The following is a 22,500-nucleotide window of genomic DNA, read 5'->3' as shown; positions in this document are numbered from 1 at the left end:
TAGCTTGGAAGATAAATTGTAGATGATAGATATTGATAGATAGAAATTTTACATTCATTAAGCACGTATTACACCAACAGTTCTATTATAAGAGGAAGAGAGAAGCTTCAGACAAATAACTAGCATTGAATAAGCATCCACAATCAATCAACTCTCATATGTACAAAAAAAGATCAGTATAAGTGTAGCAGCACAAAACTTTCCCACTATTTATCCCTTATTTCAGCTAAGACTCACACATTTTTCCTAATACTGAGCAAGAGGCAAGGAAGACACTCAGCCATTCATTCATATCATGCTTTAATTTTTTCTTAGATACTGTCGAGGTAAGACGAAACTCCAAAAACTTTTCAGATCGGGACATAAGACGAGCCGCGCTATGTGTTGGAAGAGACGAACTGTGTTATTTGTTATGTGTTGTCGAGGGTTGTTGTCGATAGACGGGTGTGGTGTGGTGTGGTGTGGTGTGATGTGGTAAAGAAGGGAGGGGAGGGAGTATCCGGTTAGCGCCTCGCTTAAGGGATTGAAAGCTCGAATTTTAATCATATTTGTGGAACAGAACAGGGAGGAGAAGGAGGAAGAGGAGGAAGAAGAGGAGGAGGAGGAGGGCGGGAGAAAGTCTGACACCGGGTAGAGGAAGAGGCAATAATTATTAGTAGAAGTATTTTGAAGGAGAAGGATGAGGTGGTGGTGAGGGCGGTAGTGGTGGAAGAGGAAAAGGATGAAGGTAGTGATGATGATGGTGATGATGAAGAGGAGCAGGAAGAGGAAGAAGGAAGCAGCTGGAGTAGGAAGGTATGGCAGCGGAGGGAATATCTCCTCCAACAACCTGTCTGGAGGAGAAAACCAGGCCACTGTGTCTGCAGGGTCATGGACTCGTGGACCAACCAGCCAGCCAGCCAGCCAGCCAGTTAGCCAAACAACCAGCTAGCTAGCCAGCCAACCAGCCAGATAGCCCACCATGAAGACAACCAGCATGCTAGCAACGAGCTCTGCTTGTTCAGATGCCGCTCGCTCACTCATCTCGCTTAAAACTGCCGCAGCCAATTCTGCTAGTGCTGATGTTGCTGCTGCTGCTGCTATCACTATTGCTGCTGTAACCACCACTACTACTACTACTACTACTACTACTACTACTACTACTACTACTACTACTACTACTACTGCTACTACTGCTGCTGCTGCTACTACTACTACTGCTGCTGCTGCTACTGCTACTACTACTACTACTACTACTACTACTACTACTACTACTACTACTACTATTAGCATTCAGTGAACATGGCATTCAATCATTTATGAGAGAGAGAGAGAGAGAGAGAGAGAGAGAGAGAGAGAGAGAGAGAGAGAGAGAGAGAGAGAGAGAGAGAGAGAGAGAGAGAGAGAGAGAGAGAGAGAGAGAGAGAGAGAGAGAGAGAGAGAGAGAGAGAGAGAGAGAGAGAGAGAGAGAGAGAGAGAGAGAGAGAGAGAGAGTGTGTGTGTGTGTGTGTGTGTGTCTATCTCCTTAATTTTGAGCTCTTGTTTTTTTTTCAGTAACTCGTTATAGCCATTTTTCTCATTCTCTATCGCGTTGTTCCCCTGTTATAGTTCCCATGCCTGTCTCATAACGCTTCCTCATCATTACCACCACCACCACCACCACCACCTGTCACCATCCAGCTTCCCTTGGGTGTTGACTTCCTCATCACTCACACACCTGCCTTCCCTTATATCTAGGCCTGTCTTCACTGAATAACCTCACCTTATGCTCACACGCTTTCTTTTTTTCTTCAGTAATGATGTTCTTATTCCGATACCGTGAGAAAATATCTTTAATACCTTCTTAGTCACACCATACTGCTGGTACTACTGCTACTACTACTACTGTTACTGCTGCTGCTGCTGCTGCTGCTGCACCTGCACTACTGCTGCTCCTGCTCCTGCTGCTGCTGCTGCTGCTGCTGCTGCTGCTGCTGCTGCTGCTGCACTGCCACTGCCACTGCTGCTGCTGCCACCACCACTGCCACCACCACCACCACCACCACCACCACCACCACCACCACCTGCTGCACCACCACCACCACCACCACCACTGCCTGCCACCACCAACACTGCCACTGCCACCACCACCACTGCCACCACCACCACTGCCACCACCACCACCACCACCACCACCACCACCACCACCACCACCACCACCACCACCACTACCACCACCACCACCACCACCACCACCACCACCACCACCACCACCAACTGCTGCTGCTGCTGCTGCTGCTGCTGCTGCACCACCACCACCACCACCACCACCACCACCACCACCACCACCACCACCACCACCACCACCACCACCACCACCACCACCACCACCACCACCACCGCTGCTGCTGCCGCTGCTGCTGCTGCTGCTGCTGCTGCTGCTGCTGCTGCTGCCACCACCACCACCACCACCACCACCACCACCACCACCACTGCACTGCTGTTTGCTGCTGTTGTTGTTTGCTGTTGTTGCTGCTGCTGCTGCTGCTGCTGCTGCTGCTGCTGCACCACCACCTGCACCATCACCACCTGCACCACCACCACCACTACTGCTGCTGCTGCTGCTGCTGCTGCTACTGCCACTGCTGCTGCCACTGCCACTGCCACTACTACTACTACTACTACTACTGCTGCTGCTGCTGCTGCTGCTGCTGCTGCTGCTACTACTACTACTACTACTACTACTACTACTACTACTACTACTACTACTGCTACTTTACAAAAAGGCAAAGGAAATCGTCAATGTGGAGTATAGAAAATGCATAGGTATTGTCGACCGTATGTCTATTGTATTGATGCGTCAGGATTTCTAAATTTGAATGTATGATGTCCTTTATGTATGATGTATGTTATTCTGAGCTGGTTGGCCAACGGAGGGACATAGCCTGGAGATAGAAAGGAAGAAGAGGAGAGTTCCCAAGTTCCCAAAGTGACATTTGACTTCCTGATGAGATATTTGTGTCAGGAGGCCAGGACGCCACGACACACTCCCCGGGGCAGGCAGTGTGCTCGTGTGTATCCCTCCTTGCTGCCCGTGTCCTGCCAGTCATGGGCGTAATACATGTATTATACGTACACATTCACGTCCCTCTTCTCCTCTGGGTTGTTTACGCCCCTCCTCCCATCTCACCACGCCCTCAGCCCATTAGCCTCGTTTCTGGGTGTGGGCTGCAGGGGACTCAACTGCCAGCCAGCCAGCCAGTCAACCAACCAGCCAATAATACTGCTCAGCGCGGCAAAAATATCACGTCGGCGCCTTCAGATATCAAGTTTCTTCATTATGAGAAGCATCACAGAGAAACCGATGCCACTTGCAGACCAGGAGATGAGCAAGTTGATTTTGACGTCCTCTCCATACTCTCCTCCTCCTCTCCTCCTCCTCCTCCTCCTCCTCCTCCTCCTCCTCCTCCTGCAGTGGTGAAGTGATGTATGTTATGGCACTTGGCTTACCTCCGTGGATTACTGCAGCTGCGTCGGGAAGAGATAGCGGTCAGAGAAGAAAGAATCAACCTATGGAATAGATAGAGACAAGGATAATAGGAAGAAACAATAGGTGTCAATAGGTATGAAGAGCAGATGTGGTAGGAAAGCGGGAACAAGCGATAGGTAGATGGTAATCCTACCTAAAGTGACGTAAGGTGAGGTAAGGAGGTGAGAAAAGATGGGTGAAGGGAAAAGGAAGGGAGGAAAGGAAGCAGCGGGGAGGAGGAGGGGCATGAATCTACTTCTACCCTGAGGAGACATGATCCTGCGCTTTGAAATGTAGGACGACACCTCTCTCTCTCTCTCTCTCTCTCTCTCTCTCTCTCTCTCTCTCTCTCTCTCTCTCTCTCTCTCTCTCTCTCTCTCTCTCTCTCTCTCTCTCTCTCTCTCTCTCTCTCACACACACACACAGATGTCTGCAAACCATCTGTATATAGTAAACCTTCCATTCTAGTACGTACATTTCCAACTGCAAGCTTTCTAAATTAATTCTTCCATGCTACCCACGCACTTTTTTCTCGCAAAGTTTCTCCAAACCTTCCATATTCAACTTTCCATTCCTGCTCCACAAAGTATCTCATTTCAGGATCCAGCGGGGGACTGGGTGGATATTCTCCCTCCCTCACGTCTCCTTCCGCTTCTTTCATGCGAACCTTGCCCTTACCAACCTTCTTCCTCTTGCAAATCATCGCCAACCTTTTCCGCCAAGCCACATACTCGCCGACTTACTACCAACATATTGCTGCTCACCACCCCGCCTCATTCCGCCCCGCCCCGCCCTTCCCGATTCCTCCCCGTCCCACTCCCACCACTCCGTCGCGACTCTGGCCCCTGTGATGGAAGTCTCGATTCTATACGGGACTCATGAGAACTGGAGCACCGTCTTCCCGGGTCACGCCATCCCGGTTCACGCCTAGTTTGTGGGGGACTCAAATGGCGGCTGTGGGAATAATTACTACCTGTAGTGGCCACTCCTCAATATCTCGCTTTGTTTGTTTGTTTGTTTGTTTGCTTGTTTGTTTGTTTGTTTGTTTGTTTCTTTCTTTCTTTCTTAAAGTTTTTTTTCATTATTATTATTATTGTAATTTCTATTTACTTATATTGTTTGTTTGATTGTTATTGGTTGCATGTAGTTAAGAAAAGGAAACGAAACTGCCACGGACCGCCAAAACACGGAATTGCGCCGGACATGTGTGAACGTGTCAGTCGAATTCAGTGTAACGATATTTCTTCACTGACGATGAAGCGCTGACCTGACACAGAACCGCAGGCCTTAGGTCACACTGAAGAGTGAATGTGGAGTAGTGTTAGAGTCTAGAGTGAGGAATAAGAGGTGATACAAAGGAAGGCAAGGTATGTATAGTGCCACTAACTCCCCATCACCACCACTGCTACCTGCCTCCCTTTCATGACATGGTGACGCTTGGAGACATGCCCCTTGGTATTCAGTAAATGTTGACAAGCACCGTGGTATTCAACAAGAGATGTCTGCATGGAAACTTCTTCACCCTTAGCTTCCTCTTGTTACTCTTCTTTCTTATACTTCTCTTCGTTTCTCTCTTCACTTGCCACCCCAACCGCTCCTGCAGCGTCATAGCCGTTCAGAGCGATCAGCCACCATTTTCTTCTTTTTATCTCAAAGGTCCAATTTGATTTTGCCCATGAAATCATTTACATAGTTTGTGAGAAAGTCGGGCAGCTAGTCGGCTTGGCGGAGCAAAACTTTGTGGGACGCCTCCTCATTTACATTCCAAACATGATCACCGCGAGGCAGCCCACGATGCTCCCTCACTTCCTACACTGGTTTCGTTCTTCCCAAAGCCCTCCTTTTCCTCCTACTCCTCCTCCTTCTCCCTCTATGGCAATCAATTTAAGGAATTCAAGTGAATGGTCACAAGTAATTTAACAAGTCAGAGTGGAGAGGATGTGAAGGTTATCAAAGAGAGAGAGAAAAAGTCATATTCAAGCAAGCATAGAAGTTTTCTTGTATGTTACTTTGTTGTGTTTGTTTGGAACGTGTATTACACGAACAGTTTGGAAAAGAGAGAGAGAGAGAGAGAGAGAGAGAGAGAGAGAGAGAGAGAGAGAGAGAGAGAGAGAGAGAGAGAGAGAGAGAGAGAGAGATCCAACGAATGATGACGTTTTATAGTGCTTACTCTCTCATAAAAATAATAAAATGGGATGTACAGTATAAGAGGCCTGAATTGCTATTTCTTGGCTCGCGGCGAGAATTCATTGATGAGGGAAAGGTTTGTGGTGTGTGTAATGGACGCAGTAAAGCCCTCTTTCATGGCCTGCACAGGGCAAAGCTTTGCTCTGTGATAGAATGTCACTATGATGAAATATATGTATGTGTGTATGGTAGGTAACAGTATTGCTTGTGTTGCAGGTGGCGAGCAGCGAGGATCAGGAGGGGACGGGTGACGCCTCCTCCGGCCAACTCAACCCTAATGTGGCTCAGGACCGAATGGCGGCCGCTCTCCCTGATGACGATGACGGCGACGTGTTTGAGGGCAAGGTAGCAGACCAGATCGCGGTGGAGTCAGTGGACCGTCACGTGGCCGTCGGGAAGCCCTACCCGGTCCAGGCCATTCCGGTGCCTGTTCGCTTCCCGGTCTACCCTGGAAAGCTGGTCCTTCCTGATCACGCCGGCGGTAGACAGCGCGCCAAGCCCAAGGAAGGCGCTGGCCCGGCCCATCACCAGGGCCCGCCCAAGCGTCCTGCAACCCGTCATCGTCTTCCGCCTCCACCACCACTTCCTCCCTCAGGAATCGTTCATAAGCCGAGGCAGCCTATAGGCCCCGGGTTCAAAGTACCGGGTCCACGCAAGCCCTTGCAGCCACCTCCCCCTCCCAGGGCCGCGTATTCTGGCCCTCTTCCCCCATCACGAAAACCTGTCCACACAGGCCACACTCCTTCAGTCCATCAAGGTCAGCCTCAACCACTGGGTCCAGACTACGGCTCCCCCAAACCCGGTGATGTTTTCCTTGCGGGAGGCAGCACAGGCAAGGGCGCGAGTGGCGGTCACGGCGGTAGTTCCCACCTGCCTCAACCAGTCCTCTCCACCTTTGCTCCTGCGCCTCTCCAGAGTGCCGCGTCAGTACATCTACCTGGAGCGGTTCTGCCTCCACCACCACAGAACCTTTATAATGGCCCACCGCCACCAGCTATCAATGTCGGCATAGGCCACTCTCCTGACGCCGACGTGTCAGGCTCAGCCAACGCCTACGTGCCGCCTGAGGCTCTGGCGCCTGCAGATCCTTGGCCAACAGCCGCCCCGGAGATGCCTAAGATAACTTCTCTTGATGTAAAATGTGAAAAGAACTTAATGAAGGTCAGTATCACCTTCGACAAGCCCTTCTTCGGCATCATCTTCAGCAAAGGTCACTATAGTAACGTGCACTGTGTACACCTGCCAGCGGGCCTGGGCCGCTCACAGGCCACCTTCGATATCTCGATCAACGCGTGCGGCACCACCGGCAACACTGAGAACGGTCTGTACGGCTACGGCAGCCAGAGTGGCTCAGGCACCTACTTTGAGAACACCATCGTCGTGCAGTACGACCCTCAGGTGCAGGAGGTATGGGATCAGGCACGCAAGCTGAGGTGCACGTGGCACGACCAGTATGAGAAGTCTGTTACATTCCGTCCATTCCCCGTGGACATGTTGGACGTGGTTCGCGCAGACTTCGCCGGGGACAATGTTGGTTGCTGGATGCAGATCCAGGTGGGCAAGGGCCCGTGGGCTTCGGAGGTGTCTGGTCTGGTAAAGATCGGCCAGACCATGACCATGGTGCTGGCTATCAAGGACGACGACAACAAGTTCGATATGCTAGTACGCAACTGCATGGCACATGACGGCAAGAGGGCGCCCATCCAGCTCGTGGACCAACGTGGCTGTGTCTCGCGCCCCAAGCTCATGTCCAAGTTCACCAAAATAAAGAACTTTGGATCATCAGCATCTGTGCTTTCGTACGCACACTTCCAGGCGTTCAAGTTCCCAGACTCAATGGAAGTCCACTTCCAGTGCACGATTCAGATCTGCCGCTACCAGTGCCCCGAGCAGTGCAGCGGTGCTGGCGGCGTCATCCCGGGAGACAGCTACGATGTGCCTGGCCGAGCCAAGCGAGAAGTCGAGAATGAAAGTGAAGAAGAAATTAAAGAAAAGACTGAAGAAGAGGAAGAGGTAGACAAACAAAAGGACATTGGCGTCAACCGCGTAATTCAAGTTGTGTCGATTCGCGATCTGGCCTTCGTGCAGGACAAGAAGGGAGGCACTGAGACCGAGCTGCGGGAGTCTGAGACATCCACGCTGGTGGCGCCGCAAGTGGAGGACCAATCTGGGCTGATCTGTATGTCCACTCCAGGGTTCGCCGCGACTCTCATTGTCTTACTGGCAATACTCATCGTTTCGTGCCTCATGTCCGCATTCCTCTGCCTGCGGTTCAGAAGTAACGGTGACACACGATCTATCATCTCGTCCACGTACGACAATCCGGCCTTCATGCACAAGAAAGGGCTCTTCTAGACGCCACATCCTTCTCCTCCACCTCACCACCAGACGAGCCAAGGGGTGCGATGTGAGGCTACACCTGCAAGCGTCATGGGCTACGAGAGGCACCTCAGGGCGTCTTGCTGCACCTCAGTGACGGGCGACAGGAGAGCAGCACCCCTGTCGCCCCCCGTCACAAGCCGCGGCGCGCTTGGTGAGTCGCGGCCGGGCATTCAGGCGCCACAGTCACTGCAGGAAGGCGGCTGCGGGCATGGATGGTGCCTCCCCTTGGATCATCTGGCCGGCGGACGCCCCGCCAGCGAGTCACGTCGTCGGATCGTCTAGCTTGTGCACCACCACCGTGTGTGTGTGTGTGTGTGTGTGTGTGTGTGTGTGTAACGTCTCAACTTCACTGTGTGTAAGTTTTCCTCCACTGTGACAGCCGACCCCCTCCCTTGTGTTCCTGGAGAAGGCGTGGGCGGGGGCCGGGTGAGCAGCACCGTATCACTTATTAGTCCCCAAACCGCTGGCGGTGTTGTGGGCGGCTAAGGAGGATCCCAGCGTCCGCCTGGCTGGACGGTTTGGGACTCCTCCCAGCACCCTTTAGGATTAACTATGGGTGGTTCACAAGGGTTTCACGGGAATAATAATTAATATAATCAAGAAGGTAATGCATGATAACTGTGTTCTGCACGTCACCGCTTGTCCCGGCGCAATGCACGGCTGGGACCTGCACCCGCGCTGACCGAGTTGCCATAACGCTCATCACCTCCCTTCTCCCTTAGGTTAGTTAGTGTAGTAGTCGTAACCACCAGCAGGACGGTAGTGCGTGTGCAACGCTTACTCTTGACACCCGAGTCAACAGGCAGTGTGAGTAAGTAAGAGAGTGAGAGAGTGAGTGAGTGACCAATGAGCTGAGACGAGCCGGCGACTTATCGCCCCCAAGCGAACAATGCTCCATCCCTCCATTCCTTCCCTTCCCCTCCCACCTTTATTTGAGTTTCCCGGCTCCCATTTCTCTTCATCCCAGTTCCCTCCCCATAAGGACAAGAGTTGCCACGTAGGGAAATGTATATACATACTGGTTCTGTAGAATGTGACTTCAATTAATTTATTTTTATTTATTCGAACCATTTCTTCCCCCAACCGCCTCTTTCTCCTTTAGACAACTTCATTGCTCCTACGTGTCATTAATAATAGTAACTAATATTTAGTATTAGGATTTTTCTAACTTCCATGTTGCGTGGCTGATCCAAAGCGTGAGCGATACATGATGTTTTGGGGGTCGTGTGTGTGTGTGTGTGTGTGTGTGTGTGTGTGTGTGTGTCTGGTGTGATGTATTTGTAATAAAACGTTTATGTTACTGTGTGTTTGTTAATCCTGTCTCGTGGTGGTATGATAGAAACAAAGAAATGGTGCACAGACATCAAGCTTCTCGTAACACTTCTGGAGCCACCAAGCGGACCTCAGGAACACACCACGCTGAAGGGAAGTGAACTAGTATGTCTGTAAGTATTTGTAGACCACTACTACAAATACATATGGATACAAGCAGTAGTAGAATCAGTGTAGACTGTAGAGAAAGAATCAGACGTAAATGTGATGAGAGATGCAAATGTAGAGAGAGAGAGAGAGAGAGAGAGAGAGAGAGAGGGAGGAAAGAGAGAGAGTTGAGATGGAAATAGACATGAGATTACGAGAAGGAAACGGCGTGGTTCAGAAGAAAACAAAGTTACTATGTATGCATTTATGTTACATGTTTATACACGGACTGTGTCACCACATAGCCCATTTTACTGTGGAGCCAAAATGTCATTCAGTCACAAACATGTCGTCAGCCATTGCAAGATATTTACATGAGCAAATATTCAGGTGTACGTATATTAAGCTAAGATGAAAAAGAAAAAAAATGTAAAGAATGAAACATGCGATACAGGTATCTAATGTAATGCAATCTACTCTGATGCCCGAAACTTGGAACTCCCATCCTAAGAGAATGCCTGCGATAAAAGATTCTTGTCTGTACACTCCATCTTCTCTCTCAAACCTTGAATGATTTTGTTCTTGCATCCAAATTATCGATTCCACCTTTTTGCCGCCCTTGCCATACCACTCTTTCCCTTTCTTCTGGCACAAGCAAGCCACTGAGAGTGCCACACCAAACAATTCACTACCTTTTCCTTACCAGATATACCAAACATTTCAGTCAAACAACTTATACCCTCTTCGTACCCAGCATTACGTCATTTTTGTCCAAGTTAATAATCATCCACTCAAAATAGACATATCAATAAGACCCATATATAGAAAATGAGTCACTGGACAGTTTGACTGCAAATCCTAACAACTCAATGCAGTTGAATTTCACCCAAGGCATCATGCGAAACATGATTTGGATGAGGAAAATTGGACATACCTGATAGCGAATCTTGTTATCAGCCTAAGATAACCGAAAGCAAACTTCACTTAAGTCCACAAGGTCTGAGCAGAACAGATTATAAAAGACAGCCAATATCAGGAATCAAGGCTGCCAAACGAGTTGTTACTTCATACCTATACAAGATAACTTTACTGGCGTGATGCTTCTCCTTCCTTCTGTTGTTCCTCCTCCTCGTGCAGCGTCTTGAGTAGCTCTCGGGCAGGGAGAGGACATCTGGTGTAGGTCTTAGCGCAAGTGATGGCGGCGTCGTTTGCTGTCTTGCCAACCCACACCGCTTGATAGTAAATGTCCCTCCATGTAGTCGGGCCTTGGCGGGATGGTTTATAAGGAGAGCTGTGGATGAGAGGGAAAGGGAATGAGAAAACTGTCTTTTAACGTTCAAAGATCGTATTTTGCACACACACACACACACACACACACACACACACACACACACACACACACACACACACACACACACACACACACACACACACACACACACACACACACACACACACACACACACCTAAAGGCAGCCATTATCGCCTTCTCGTCCTCCGTCAGCAAATGCACAGGCTCGCTGGCTACTTCACACACCGCTCGCAGCACACACCCATCGCGGTCCAGGCCACTGATCATGTCGAAGTACTCCCTCTCAGACCTTACCGCCACCTGGCCAGCCGCAGTCCCGGAGCCAGATATACTCTGCGAGAAGGTGCAAAGTGGAAGATATTTTGAAATAAGAGCCTTATGGGGCTTTCCTAGCAATGCAATATCTGAAATGGTCAGCGTCATTTGATAAACACAGTCAGTCGTTTTCAAATTAATTTTGGTAGCAATAAAGAAACAGCTGATGTGTCACCACTGAAATAACAAACAACATTCGAAATGTTTATTCTCACTTTGTTTATTTCATTTACCAACCTATCATTATTGTTATTGTTATTATAATTATAATAATAATAATAATTATTATTATTATCATTATTATTGTTATTACTATTATTATTATCATCATTATCATTACTGTTATGATTATTATTATCATTTCTCATTTATTTTCTTTATGAGGGCGGGGTGGGGGAACCCAACGTGCTTGTGATGGCAAGAATAGGCAATGCACTGACATTAGAGAACATTATCGTATCTACCTACCGAAACGTCCCGGCGAGTCCTGAAGTTTTCAAGGCTTGAAGCAGGGACAATATAAAAGGCGGGAGGGCTGGACAGAGGGAGGGGAGTGAAGGAGGGTGGGTAGTAGGAGGGAGGCTGCGCATAGTAGGTGGGGGAGGGCGCAATAATGGTAGGGGGCGGTGCCACGAAGATAGGGGGCTGCTGATCATAGTAGTCATTCCCGGAGTCATCAAGGTCAGTGATGGAACTCAGGCCACTGTTAGTGATTGTCTTTCGAAGCTTCGACAAACCTACGTACTTCAGAACCTGTGGCGAGGAGAGGACAACACTGTGGGGAAGAAATTATCGTACCACACAACACTTGTAATACATACAGACAGGTACAATGAGATGGCAAGTCACAGTAAAGAGAATGAAGAGAAAAGGACATGCACGATTAATACTGAAATATGAGGATAGAAAGAAAGGAACCATAAGCCACTATTATAACATAAAACGTAGACTGTTAACCCGGGTTGTTAATCCTTACTGGATGGCACGATGCGCGATGCCTGAGCTGAGCAGTAACGGTGAGTCATCAGCTCCCATTGAGAGGTGGAACAACTTGTGGAGATAAAGGAGAAAAAAGACGATACGTGTACTATATAAGTGAGGAAATAAGGACACACCTTGAGAGCAGCGAGATAAAGGAGAAAAAAGACGATACGTGTACTATATAAGTGAGGAAATAAGGACACACCTTGAGAGCAGCGAGGCCACCCACGGAAGCCACAGCGGGCAAGACGGCGAGGGACAGTGTAGCCTGGGCGAGTGGCGTCATTGTCATCAACACCGCTACCAGGCACCACGACGCACTGGCTGGCCGCATCCTGTAGACTAACACGAGGTAAGCTGTTAATATCAGTGGCCACAGTGTGAAGAGCACTCTGCGTGAACATTGGAAACCCTTATCAGTCAATAGGCAAGATAATATAAGAGCAGCAGGGACTTCACGGCCCTTCATAGGGATGCAGGCGTAAGAAGAACATGAGTAAATAATTATGAGGTAAATCACAAGTATTACATAGGCAAAGTCATGAAGTAATTGGGAGGGAAAGAAAAAAATCCAGAAAGAGGAGTCTATGTGTTACGCATTTCGTATCGTTGTAAGGATGGACACCGCACGACCCATCACGACACACACACACACACACACACACACACACACACACACACACACACACACACACACACATAAGCGCGTTAACCCAGTAGGGTGTAGGCACCACCAGCACCGCTAGGACGCTTGCCAATCAGCAGGATGCTAGGCCGACTGGGGCACTAGTCTAACAGTCACTACATGGTCTCAATTTAGTATTATTATCATCATTATTATTTTTATTATTATTGTTATTATTATCATTATTATTATTATTATTATTATTATTATTATTATTATTATTATTATTATTATTATTATTATTATTATTATTATTATAATTACCATTATCATTATTATTATTATTATTGTTACTATCATCATCATCTGTGTTATTATCTTATTACTATTACGATTATTACCACTGTCAGCATCATCATCATTGTTTGTTTGATTTTGAGGTGATATATCAACAGTCTTGATACTCGTACAAAAGCAATGTGACCATATATTTTCTTTCCAGCATCCACGCGTTGTGTTTTAAGATTGACTCTTTTTTTTTCTTCAGTGCAGTACATCCAGTTTCGTGCATGTGTACTGACACACCTGTTTGTCCCTCACGGCGCCGCTTACCTTGTGGTGTTGCAGAGGGAAGGGGCACCAAGAAATTGTTCACCACCCATCCACAGACCATCTTTATATACCTACCCACATTAACACACACACACACACACACACACACACACACATATGCACTGTCCTTTTCTCTCCCCACCCCTCCTCCCTCCCAGCTCTCTCTCCCCCATCCATCCCAGCGAAACCTTTCTCCTGTGGTTTTCCCGCCAGTCCTCAAAAATGTTTTCCTTCCGGCCGTACTCTCTCCCCATGAGGCTCTCTCTCTCTCTCTCTCTCTCTCTCTCTCTCTCTCTCTCTCTCTCTCTCTCTCTCTCTCTCTCTCTCTCTCTCTCTCTCTCTCTCTCTCTCTCTCTCTCTCTCTCTCTCTCTCTCTCTCTCTCTCTCTCTCTCTCTCTCTCTCTCTCTCTCTCTCTCTCTCTCTCTCTCTCTCTCTCTCTCTCTCTCTCTCTCTCTCTCTCTCTCTCTCTCTCTCTCTCTCTCTCTCTCTCTCTCTCTCTCTCTCTCTCTCTCTCTCTCTCTCTCTCTCTCTCTCTCTCTCTCTCTCTCTCTCTCTCTCTCTCTCTCTCTCTCTCTCTCTCTCTCTCTCTCTCTCTCTCTCTCTCTCTCTCTCTCTCTCTCTCTCTCTCTCTCTCTCTCTCTCTCTCTCTCTCTCTCTCTCTCTCTCTCTCTCTCTCTCTCTCTCTCTCTCTCTCTCTCTCTCTCTCTCTCTCTCTCTCTCTCTCTCTCTCTCTCTCTCTCTCTCTCTCTCTCTCTCTCTCTCTCTCTCTCTCTCTCTCTCTCTCTCTCTCTCTCTCTCTCTCTCTCTCTCTCTCTCTCTCTCTCTCTCTCTCTCTCTCTCTCTCTCTCTCTCTCTCTCTCTCTCTCTCTCTCTCTCTCTCTCTCTCTCTCTCTCTCTCTCTCTCTCTCTCTCTCTCTCTCTCTCTCTCTCTCTCTCTCTCTCTCTCTCTCTCTCTCTCTCTCTCTCTCTCTCTCTCTCTCTCTCTCTCTCTCTCTCTCTCTCTCTCTCTCTCTCTCTCTCTCTCTCTCTCTCTCTCTCTCTCTCTCTCTCTCTCTCTCTCTCTCTCTCTCTCTCTCTCTCTCTCTCTCTCTCTCTCTCTCTCTCTCTCTCTCTCTCTCTCTCTCTCTCTCTCTCTCTCTATTCCTACTTCCGATACCAGTACGTACCCGCTGTCTTTCGACCTCAGTCTGTAGATAGTGACACGATTATCTTAATCATTAAACATATGAGAAATAGTGACTCGCACGGCTGTGATGGCATATCTTTGCGGTTTTTGAGAGATTCTCTGACAGTTCTCATACCTTACCTAACCTGTATCATAAATACCTCTATTGTAACAGGAACCTTTCCGTTACTCTGGAAGCAAGCAATAGTGGTTCCAGTCTATAAGTCAGGTGATGCAAATGAGCCCCAAAACTACCGACCTATATCTATCTTGCCCGTTATATCTAAAATTTTAGAAAAGGTTATTGCATCTCAGCTAACTAAACATCTCGAAACCAATAATTTATTAAGTAAATCTCAACATGGGTTTCGAAGCCATCTATCGACTGAAACGGCGCTCATGACAGTTGCTAATAAACTGTTCGACAATATTGACAAACGTAAAATATCTCTTGTCACTTTATGCGACCTGTCTAAAGCTTTCGATAGTGTCAGCTATAAAATTCTAATAGATAAACTGCATAAGTTGAAAATTGACAATTTTGGTTTGATAGTTATTTAAACAAAAGATCACAGTGTGTACGAATGGGAAAGACTCTCTCTGATAAATTAGAAATTACATACGGTGTCCCTCAGGGATCTGTGCTTGGCCCAATCTTGTTTTTAATATATGTTAACGACTTAACACATTTTATTTCTGACTGTATAGTAGTACAATATGCTGATGACACCCAGTTTATTCACACTGGTAGTATTGACAATATTGATGACCTAATGTACCGAAGTGCTACTACCTTTAAAATTGCTAAAGATTATTTTAACGTAAATGGCCTATTGCTTAATACTAAGAAAACGCAGTGCATGTTTGTAGGCAGCAGATCATATATTTCAAAGATACCTCCAAACACTTTTTTAAAGGTCGATGGAAGTAAGATAGCCCCTAAAGATATGATAAATAATCTTGGAGTAAATTTTGACAAGTACTTGACGTTTGATAAACATATAAATAACATTACCAGAAAGAGCTTCGGTACGTTAGTCTATCTAAATAGGATTAAAGACTACCTGAGTTCTGATGCAAGAACAATTGCTATAAACTCCCTTGTATTAAGCTCAGTGAATTATGGTATGAAAATATGGGGATCTACTAACGCAACTCAGCTACAACGAGTACAGAAAGTACAAAACTTTGCTGCTAAAGTTGCACTGAATGGAGGGACTAGGCGTGACCACGTCACTCCTTTCCTGAAAAAGCTTGGATGGCTAAGAATTGAATATAAATATAAATATGAATTATGTGTAATGACTTATAACATTTTGAATGAGAGAATTCCGCACCATATTCTTCCCCTACCAAAACTCAGTGATCTACGGCTTCTTCCTACCAGACAACAGAATCAACTGTATATCCCTCACACTAACACACACACTGGGGCTCGCTCAGCACTGGTGGCCGCGCCACGCCTGTGGAATAGCCTTCCCGCTTGTCTCAGGAATGCCGCCACCGCTTCTTCTTTTAAACGACAGTTGCTACGCCACTTTTAGTGCAACAGTTTAGTACTCCATAACTATTGTACAAATTAAGTGTTTTTCTTGTTTTACTATGTTTTTAATTTATTTTGATTATTTGTAGACTTAGTGTTTTATTTTTCTTATATAATTTTACTCATTGTCGTTTTAAGACATTAGTTTTACCGTTCTAAAGATTTTAGTGCAGATAGTATAGTCTATCTACTTTTTATGTATTTGTGATTTTTCCTATATAGAACAATCTTAAATATTGTTTACATGTTGCCTGACCCAATGTTTCTATGCTGTAAACACCATGTAAGGAATAACCATTGTATTTTATAATGGAATAAATATTCTGACTCTGACTCTCTCTCTCTCTCTCTCTCTCTCTCTCTCTCTCTCTCTCTCTCTCTCTCTCTCTCTCTCTCTCTCTCTCTCTCTCTCTCTCTCTCTCTCTCTCTCTCTCTCTCTCTCTCTCTCTCTCTCTCTCTCTCTCTCTCTCTCTCTCTCTCTCTCTCTCTCTCTCTCTCTCTCTCTCTCTCTCTCTCTCTCTCTCTTATCTTTCCTCTCTATTCCTCCTCTCCATATCTCCTTATTTCTCTCCATTACAGCTCCTCTTCCTCCTCCTCTTCCTTCTCTCTTTTCCTCCTCCTTCTTTATGAGATATACTAAACAAACCTGTATTCACACTTTTTTGATTCAGGTCTTACAATTCTTTTTTGCAATTTTTTTAAATTGTCATGATTTTTAGATAAGGAAAACTGCATCTAGTTTTTCATGCTTTTCACTACAAGTTCCTCCTTCTAACATTTGATTTACTAAGATATACCTGCAGTGGTAGCATAGTCACATAGACAGCCCAGTAAGGCTGTTCCTTTTTTTCCCTTTTTTATTCCTTTGTATTCCTCCTCCTCCTGCTCCTCCTCCTCTTCCTCCTCCTCCTCCTCCTCCTCCTCCTCCTCCTCCTCCTCCTCCTCCTCCTCCTCCTCCTCCTCCTCCTCACCCTCCTCACCCTCCCCTCCTCTCCGTCCTTCTCTAAGTGTCCCCAGGTATGAATGGAAGGGACACAAAGAGGGGGGTGGGCCATCAAGGGTCTGAATTTTACTTGAAAAAAAAAAAAGAGAAAGGAAAGAAAGGAAATGGAAAAAAGGTTTCTACCTGAACCTCGCCGTCTTTCATCACTTCATCGGCTTCTAGTTTTCACCGTATCGTGCGTGCAGTAGTACATATGGACACACGTACATTATTATCCTCAAATAATGTTAGAAGACTGTCAAACATGGAAAGTGTACTGTATTGTGTCTTCTCTTCATAAAAAAAATATTTCTTATATATACTGAATTTTACTGCCGCCATAACAGAATGTGATCATATTTATACAAAGATGTACTGATCGTCTTGACAGCCGCTCAACTTCAGTCGAATGAGCTTAATATTCATAATGGTTAACAGAAAAGATAAAGCATGAAAGCAAGGATTTATTTTCTTGTGCAAGAAGAAGGTCTGGTACCTGCCAGGGGGGGAACTCAGGTGTAGGGATGAAGGGTGCAGTGCGCTTGTGCACCAAACTGAAGCAAGGGTGCAACAGTGGTAGGCCATTACAGTCCGTCACTCAGATTGAATCTCCTCGCTTGCCATTGCTAACACCTTTGCCCTTTGATGATACAGACTTTTTATGTCATAATGCTCTCTTCGTTAAAGGCCTGTGTTGTGTCACGCGGCAAACTAAACAAAACTTTTTGGGAGACTCTTTGATGATTGGAAGCTTACGCCACTGGCAGGACTAACCACCTTTCTCTGACCAGTCGACCACTCCACCACTCCATCTCCTTCTTGGAAGCCAACGAAGGGATATTACGCAAATACTTTCCTTGGAAGTGGAAGGCCGTTTTGAGGCATGAAGGATGCTGCTAGGAAAATTTGTTGTTTTCCTTGGAGGGAAACCATTTGAACCAGTGAAAGGGAAGCCGTTACCAATCCCTATCAAGCAAAGACCTTGATGCGAGAGTAAATATTTCCTCGATATAACACTTCCCTGACTTACCCTGCCTCCTCTTTACAGACAATGGCTTTCAGGGACCTTGCTGGTTGGTTGACTGGTTGACCAGCTAACTGATAGGCTTACTGGCTGCTTGGCTACTTAGCTGGTTTGCTGGCTGGCTTGTTCACTGGCTATCTGACAGTAATATTGGATCACCCCGGGCAGTGGACTGGGTGTCGGCTACACACACCGCCATTGACAAGGCGCTCTGCTTCTTATTTTTCTCTTTTCATTTCGTCTGTACAATATGTGTGAGCGTCTGTGTTCCTGTCAACATGTATATATGTAAAGTATGTTAGGCATTATGTATTCCTGCCTACTTGTATTTATCGTTGTCTGTTTGTTCCTGTGTATGTATGCAATATATATATATATATATATATATATATATATATATATATATATATATATATATATATATATATATATATATATATATATATATATATATATATATATATATATATATATATATATATATATATATATATATATATATATATATATATATATATATATATATATATATATCTGGTTTCCTGTGTGTGTCTGTGCCGGTCTGTTTCTTTCCCAATCACTCACGCACAGACTTAATTGGGTCGTCACGCGGCCGTCACAGACACGCGTGACGAGTATATTCATGTCTCTTTTCCATCCACAAGTCGGATTCACTTTGATCTGTTGCAGCGGCCACAACAACCATCACGTAACGAAGTACCTGGACACGGAAGCAGACCACAAGCTCGGTCCTCATAACTCAAAGTATTCTGACATTGCTGTGATTCTGTCAAGTAATTTCATTGCGTGATGGAAATGTCTATGAGTGCATGGTCTGTGTGAGTCTGCCTGTCTCGTATGTCGAGTTATGAGGCTCAGGTTGACGGTAACACAAAGAGCGTTAAGTGTGCATGGAATGGTTGACAACCACAGGAAAAAAATACTTTAAACTTGCTAACTCATGTGAAAAGTTATTATCAAAATATCATGATCAAAGCGGCAGAGCGAGACAGAGCAGGGCTGACGTGGATTATTCCCGTTGTCTCCCTCCGCCAAAAGTACGAGTACTGTACATACATGATTTCTTGCATATTGTTTGTTTTTCTATGCCTTTTATGGAGCATTGGTCCATGTGAGTTTAGTCTACACATAGATCGAGACATTCGAGTTAGTGTGTATAAGCCATCGATGCTTCAGCTGGCAGGGATCAACCAGAACCCTTGTTTCCAGTTTTATGAAGTGCCAATGACTGTCTTCACAAATAAGAACATAACAGCAAAATTGCCATTTGATCTTTTTTTTTATGTAATTTGAGAGTATGTCATTAGAGTTAATTTGAGTCAGTCAGGCATCAGGGATGAGTATAGTCAGTGGCTACTCGTAGGTCACCTACTTTACATCCTGCTAATCTGGCCAGAGTGATGAGATGAGCAGATCTAACGAAATAACCATCTTCAATGAAAGTATGAGGTTTAATAAAATTCACATATCTGGTGCATCACCTGTTGAGTGAGCGACATGGGATACGTGTAATGGAAGGCTTCACACTGCAGCTTTCCCTGCTACGTCATTAGTAATGCAGAAATCGGTGTAGCACTCGTGTGAGCATTGGTGCCGGAATATTCCCAGGTATGTACGTACGTATGGCCGTCTTGCCTTATCATTCACAGCAAGACATAGATTGCCTCATCACCGTCTCACACAACGATGCGTATAATGGCGTGTTGAAGGCTCATGACGGAGGGCCAGAGAGGCAGCTAGGCTAGTTCTGGCTGCTGCCTTACGGCTGCTCGTAAATATAGTCTGCATTCTCTCTTTTCCTCCAACAAGCGTTCTCTTCCGTTCCCTCCTTTCTTATTTCACCCTAAGATATGCAGACCTGTGTAAATAATGTCATGAATTCAGATGAAGCACACCCTTGTAACGAGAGAGAGAGAGAGAGAGAGAGAGAGAGAGAGAGAGAGAGAGAGAGAGAGAGGAGTTAGGATATCCCAACATTCCCCGACCGTCCCCAGCTGGTTCGCTCTTCGTGGAAATCTGTTCGCCGCGGGACAGACTTCACACGAGGCCTCAGGCACACTTCACTTTCTCCATCCAATAATGGGGCGCAGGGAGGGACGCAGGTATGGACGAAGGGAGAGAAACACACTAGTACAGGTACACACTGGTATTAGGGAAAGAAAGGGATGGGTATCGTGGATGCTGAGATAGATACAAAAACGGCGAAATGGCAAACATACATATTATTTCTTCTTCTTTATTATCTTACTTATTATTTCTTCTTTACTGTCTTACTTATATTCTGCTAATGAAATATTGGCGAAAAATATATGAACATGCGCCTTGTGGCTCCCAAATTATCCCGTGTAAAAGAGTTAGCTCATTCTTATTCCTGGCTCGGCACTGACATGAAAGATGTCGTAAAGGAGAATCTGTCTCCGAGGATGCAAGTGCAGTGTGTCTCTAAATTGTTACGTGAAACCTCTCAGCGACACACATACAGCAGAAAAAGCAATAGACTGACTAGAATAAGCGTGCTACCACAATAGCACATGCAGACATCATGAGACGGACAGTAGGGACACTACACTCTTTTCAGGACTGCTAAAGGCATAAGCCCCTCCCTCATGGAGGAGCTTTGCAGGCAATGGGTTCGCTCATCATTGGGTGGCGGTGTCCCGAGGCGTCTCTAGCTATTAACGGCTTATTTGTCTCGAGGAGGTATCAAATTACTGTGATTTTCCCTTATGTGTGAGAGAGAAACTGTGATACATCTTGCCATACTACGTCATCATATCTTACCAAAAAGTTCCCATAAGGAATACAACACAAGAAAAGACACGTTATTTTCATATTTTCCATAACTGTCCTCTCACTTTGTCTCAGCCTGGCCCATAGCAATGTGTTGAAGGGAGATCGCTTGCTGTCCCTCAGACATGTTCGTACGACAGCAAAGCGAGTAAAACTATAGATACAGAAGAATTAACATTATGGTGATGTCCTGGAGCCTTCCAGTCTTTCTTTCGAGCACGCTCTTCGTGTCTATACAGTCAGATGATCAAGTGCGATTGAAGCGTTGCCAGGAGAGATAAAAAGAATCTGATCTTGGCCGGGAATGAATATAGAATAGCCGACCCCTGCGAGGCAGCACACACACACACACACACACACACACACACACACACAGGGTTTTAAGCAGCAATTTGTTTCTTAATTTTTTTCTTTCCATGCTTCCACTAAAGGTAAAGATAATATGTTCTTCCTTGTTGACAGAAATTAGATGAGACCTTTATCAACAGTGATTGTACTTACAAGTAATTATATAATATGTGACTGTCACTATCTACATCTGTAAGTAGACAGATGGTTTGTTTGATTTGATAATGCAATGAATATCACCGATTATAACTTGTATGAACGTATTCAGAGATATTGTATTAGTTTTCTTGTCTTTTTCAGTCTTCTTTATATTATGTCCTTTTCAATGACACACGCTGGTAAACTATATATATATATATATATATATATATATATATATATATATATATATATATATATATATATATATATATATATATATATATATATATATATATATATATATATATATATATATATATATATATATATATATATATATATATATATATATATATATATATATATATATATATATATATATATATATATATATATATATATATATATATATATATATATATATATATATATATATGGAGTATAATTACCATGGATTACGCAGTATTATATGAGTGCTACTCCCAAACCCTCGCTTTCTTCCAAAGCGAGGCGTAGAAAACGTGTTGTTCCTTTAGTGGTCAACTCAAGTAAATATTGATGAAGTGCAGAAAAACGCTAGTAATTTCTTTCCATTATTTCAGCATAAGGAAATAATCACAAAGAGAAAAGAAAAGAGGATCTGCATACATTTCGAAGACTAAGACGCGCAAAAAATAAAGGAGGAAATGGTAGCACACCAGTACCTACGTACCTGTGAACGGAGATACTTTTCCGCCCTCCTTTGTGACTCACAAGTAGCAGATAACAAAAAAATATATCAAATCAAATCAAAATTAAAAAGGTAGATATTGAAAAGAAACACTCATGAATTCAAACTATGCGGCAATCTTCTTACCTCATAAGAAAACACGAGCTAATTTGATTTGATATTTGTTTCCAACTTATGAGATCATTTTCACTCGTACGTTTTCATTACACTCGATCGTTTTGTTGCTATGTTTGTAGTAGTAATAGTAGTAGTAGCAGCAGCAGCAGCAGAGAGAGAGAGAGAGAGAGAGAGAGAGAGAGAGAGAGAGAGATATCTGCCATTGTAGCTCACTGGCAATACTTTAGTCAAACAATTGATTTTCCGTTCAAACTAACATACGAATCTCTCTCTCTCTCTCTCTCTCTCTCTCTCTCTCTCTCTCTCTCTCTCTCCGCA

The 22,500-nt window shown here is 45.2% G+C and overlaps 3 protein-coding genes across 3 annotated transcripts in view; 2 read left to right on the top strand and 1 right to left on the bottom strand.

The window, feature by feature from the left end:
* Nucleotides 1-9,356, top strand: part of LOC123502370 — a 31,582-nt gene extending 22,226 nt beyond the window's left edge. The window contains exon 3 of the mRNA XM_045251542.1: nucleotides 5,891-9,356. Within this exon, the coding sequence (XP_045107477.1) occupies nucleotides 5,891-8,029 (2,139 nt within the window). The 3' untranslated portion in view covers nucleotides 8,030-9,356. The remainder of the gene's footprint in view (nucleotides 1-5,890) is intronic.
* A 307-nt stretch (nucleotides 9,357-9,663) lies between these two features.
* On the bottom strand, nucleotides 9,664-13,383 carry LOC123502376. Its single transcript, XM_045251553.1, has 5 exons — nucleotides 13,321-13,383; nucleotides 12,289-12,425; nucleotides 11,571-11,855; nucleotides 10,942-11,120; nucleotides 9,664-10,766 (listed from the first exon to the last, which is right to left on the bottom strand). The coding sequence occupies exons 1-5, from the start codon at nucleotides 13,379-13,381 to the stop codon at nucleotides 10,562-10,564; spliced, it is 867 nt and encodes a 288-aa protein (XP_045107488.1). The 5' UTR covers nucleotides 13,382-13,383; the 3' UTR covers nucleotides 9,664-10,561.
* LOC123502374 overlaps nucleotides 12,074-22,500 on the top strand; it is a 51,546-nt gene continuing 41,119 nt past the window's right edge. The window contains exon 1 of the mRNA XM_045251550.1: nucleotides 12,074-12,435. The gene's annotated coding sequence lies outside the window, so the exon portion shown is untranslated. The remainder of the gene's footprint in view (nucleotides 12,436-22,500) is intronic.

The sequence above is a fragment of the Portunus trituberculatus genome, chromosome 11, assembly GCF_017591435.1.
Source record: "Portunus trituberculatus isolate SZX2019 chromosome 11, ASM1759143v1, whole genome shotgun sequence".
In the NCBI taxonomy this organism is placed as follows: Eukaryota; Metazoa; Arthropoda; class Malacostraca; order Decapoda; family Portunidae; genus Portunus; species Portunus trituberculatus.
The sequence above is the reverse complement of the archived record's forward strand: the minus strand, read 5'-3'. Positions and strand labels throughout refer to the sequence as shown.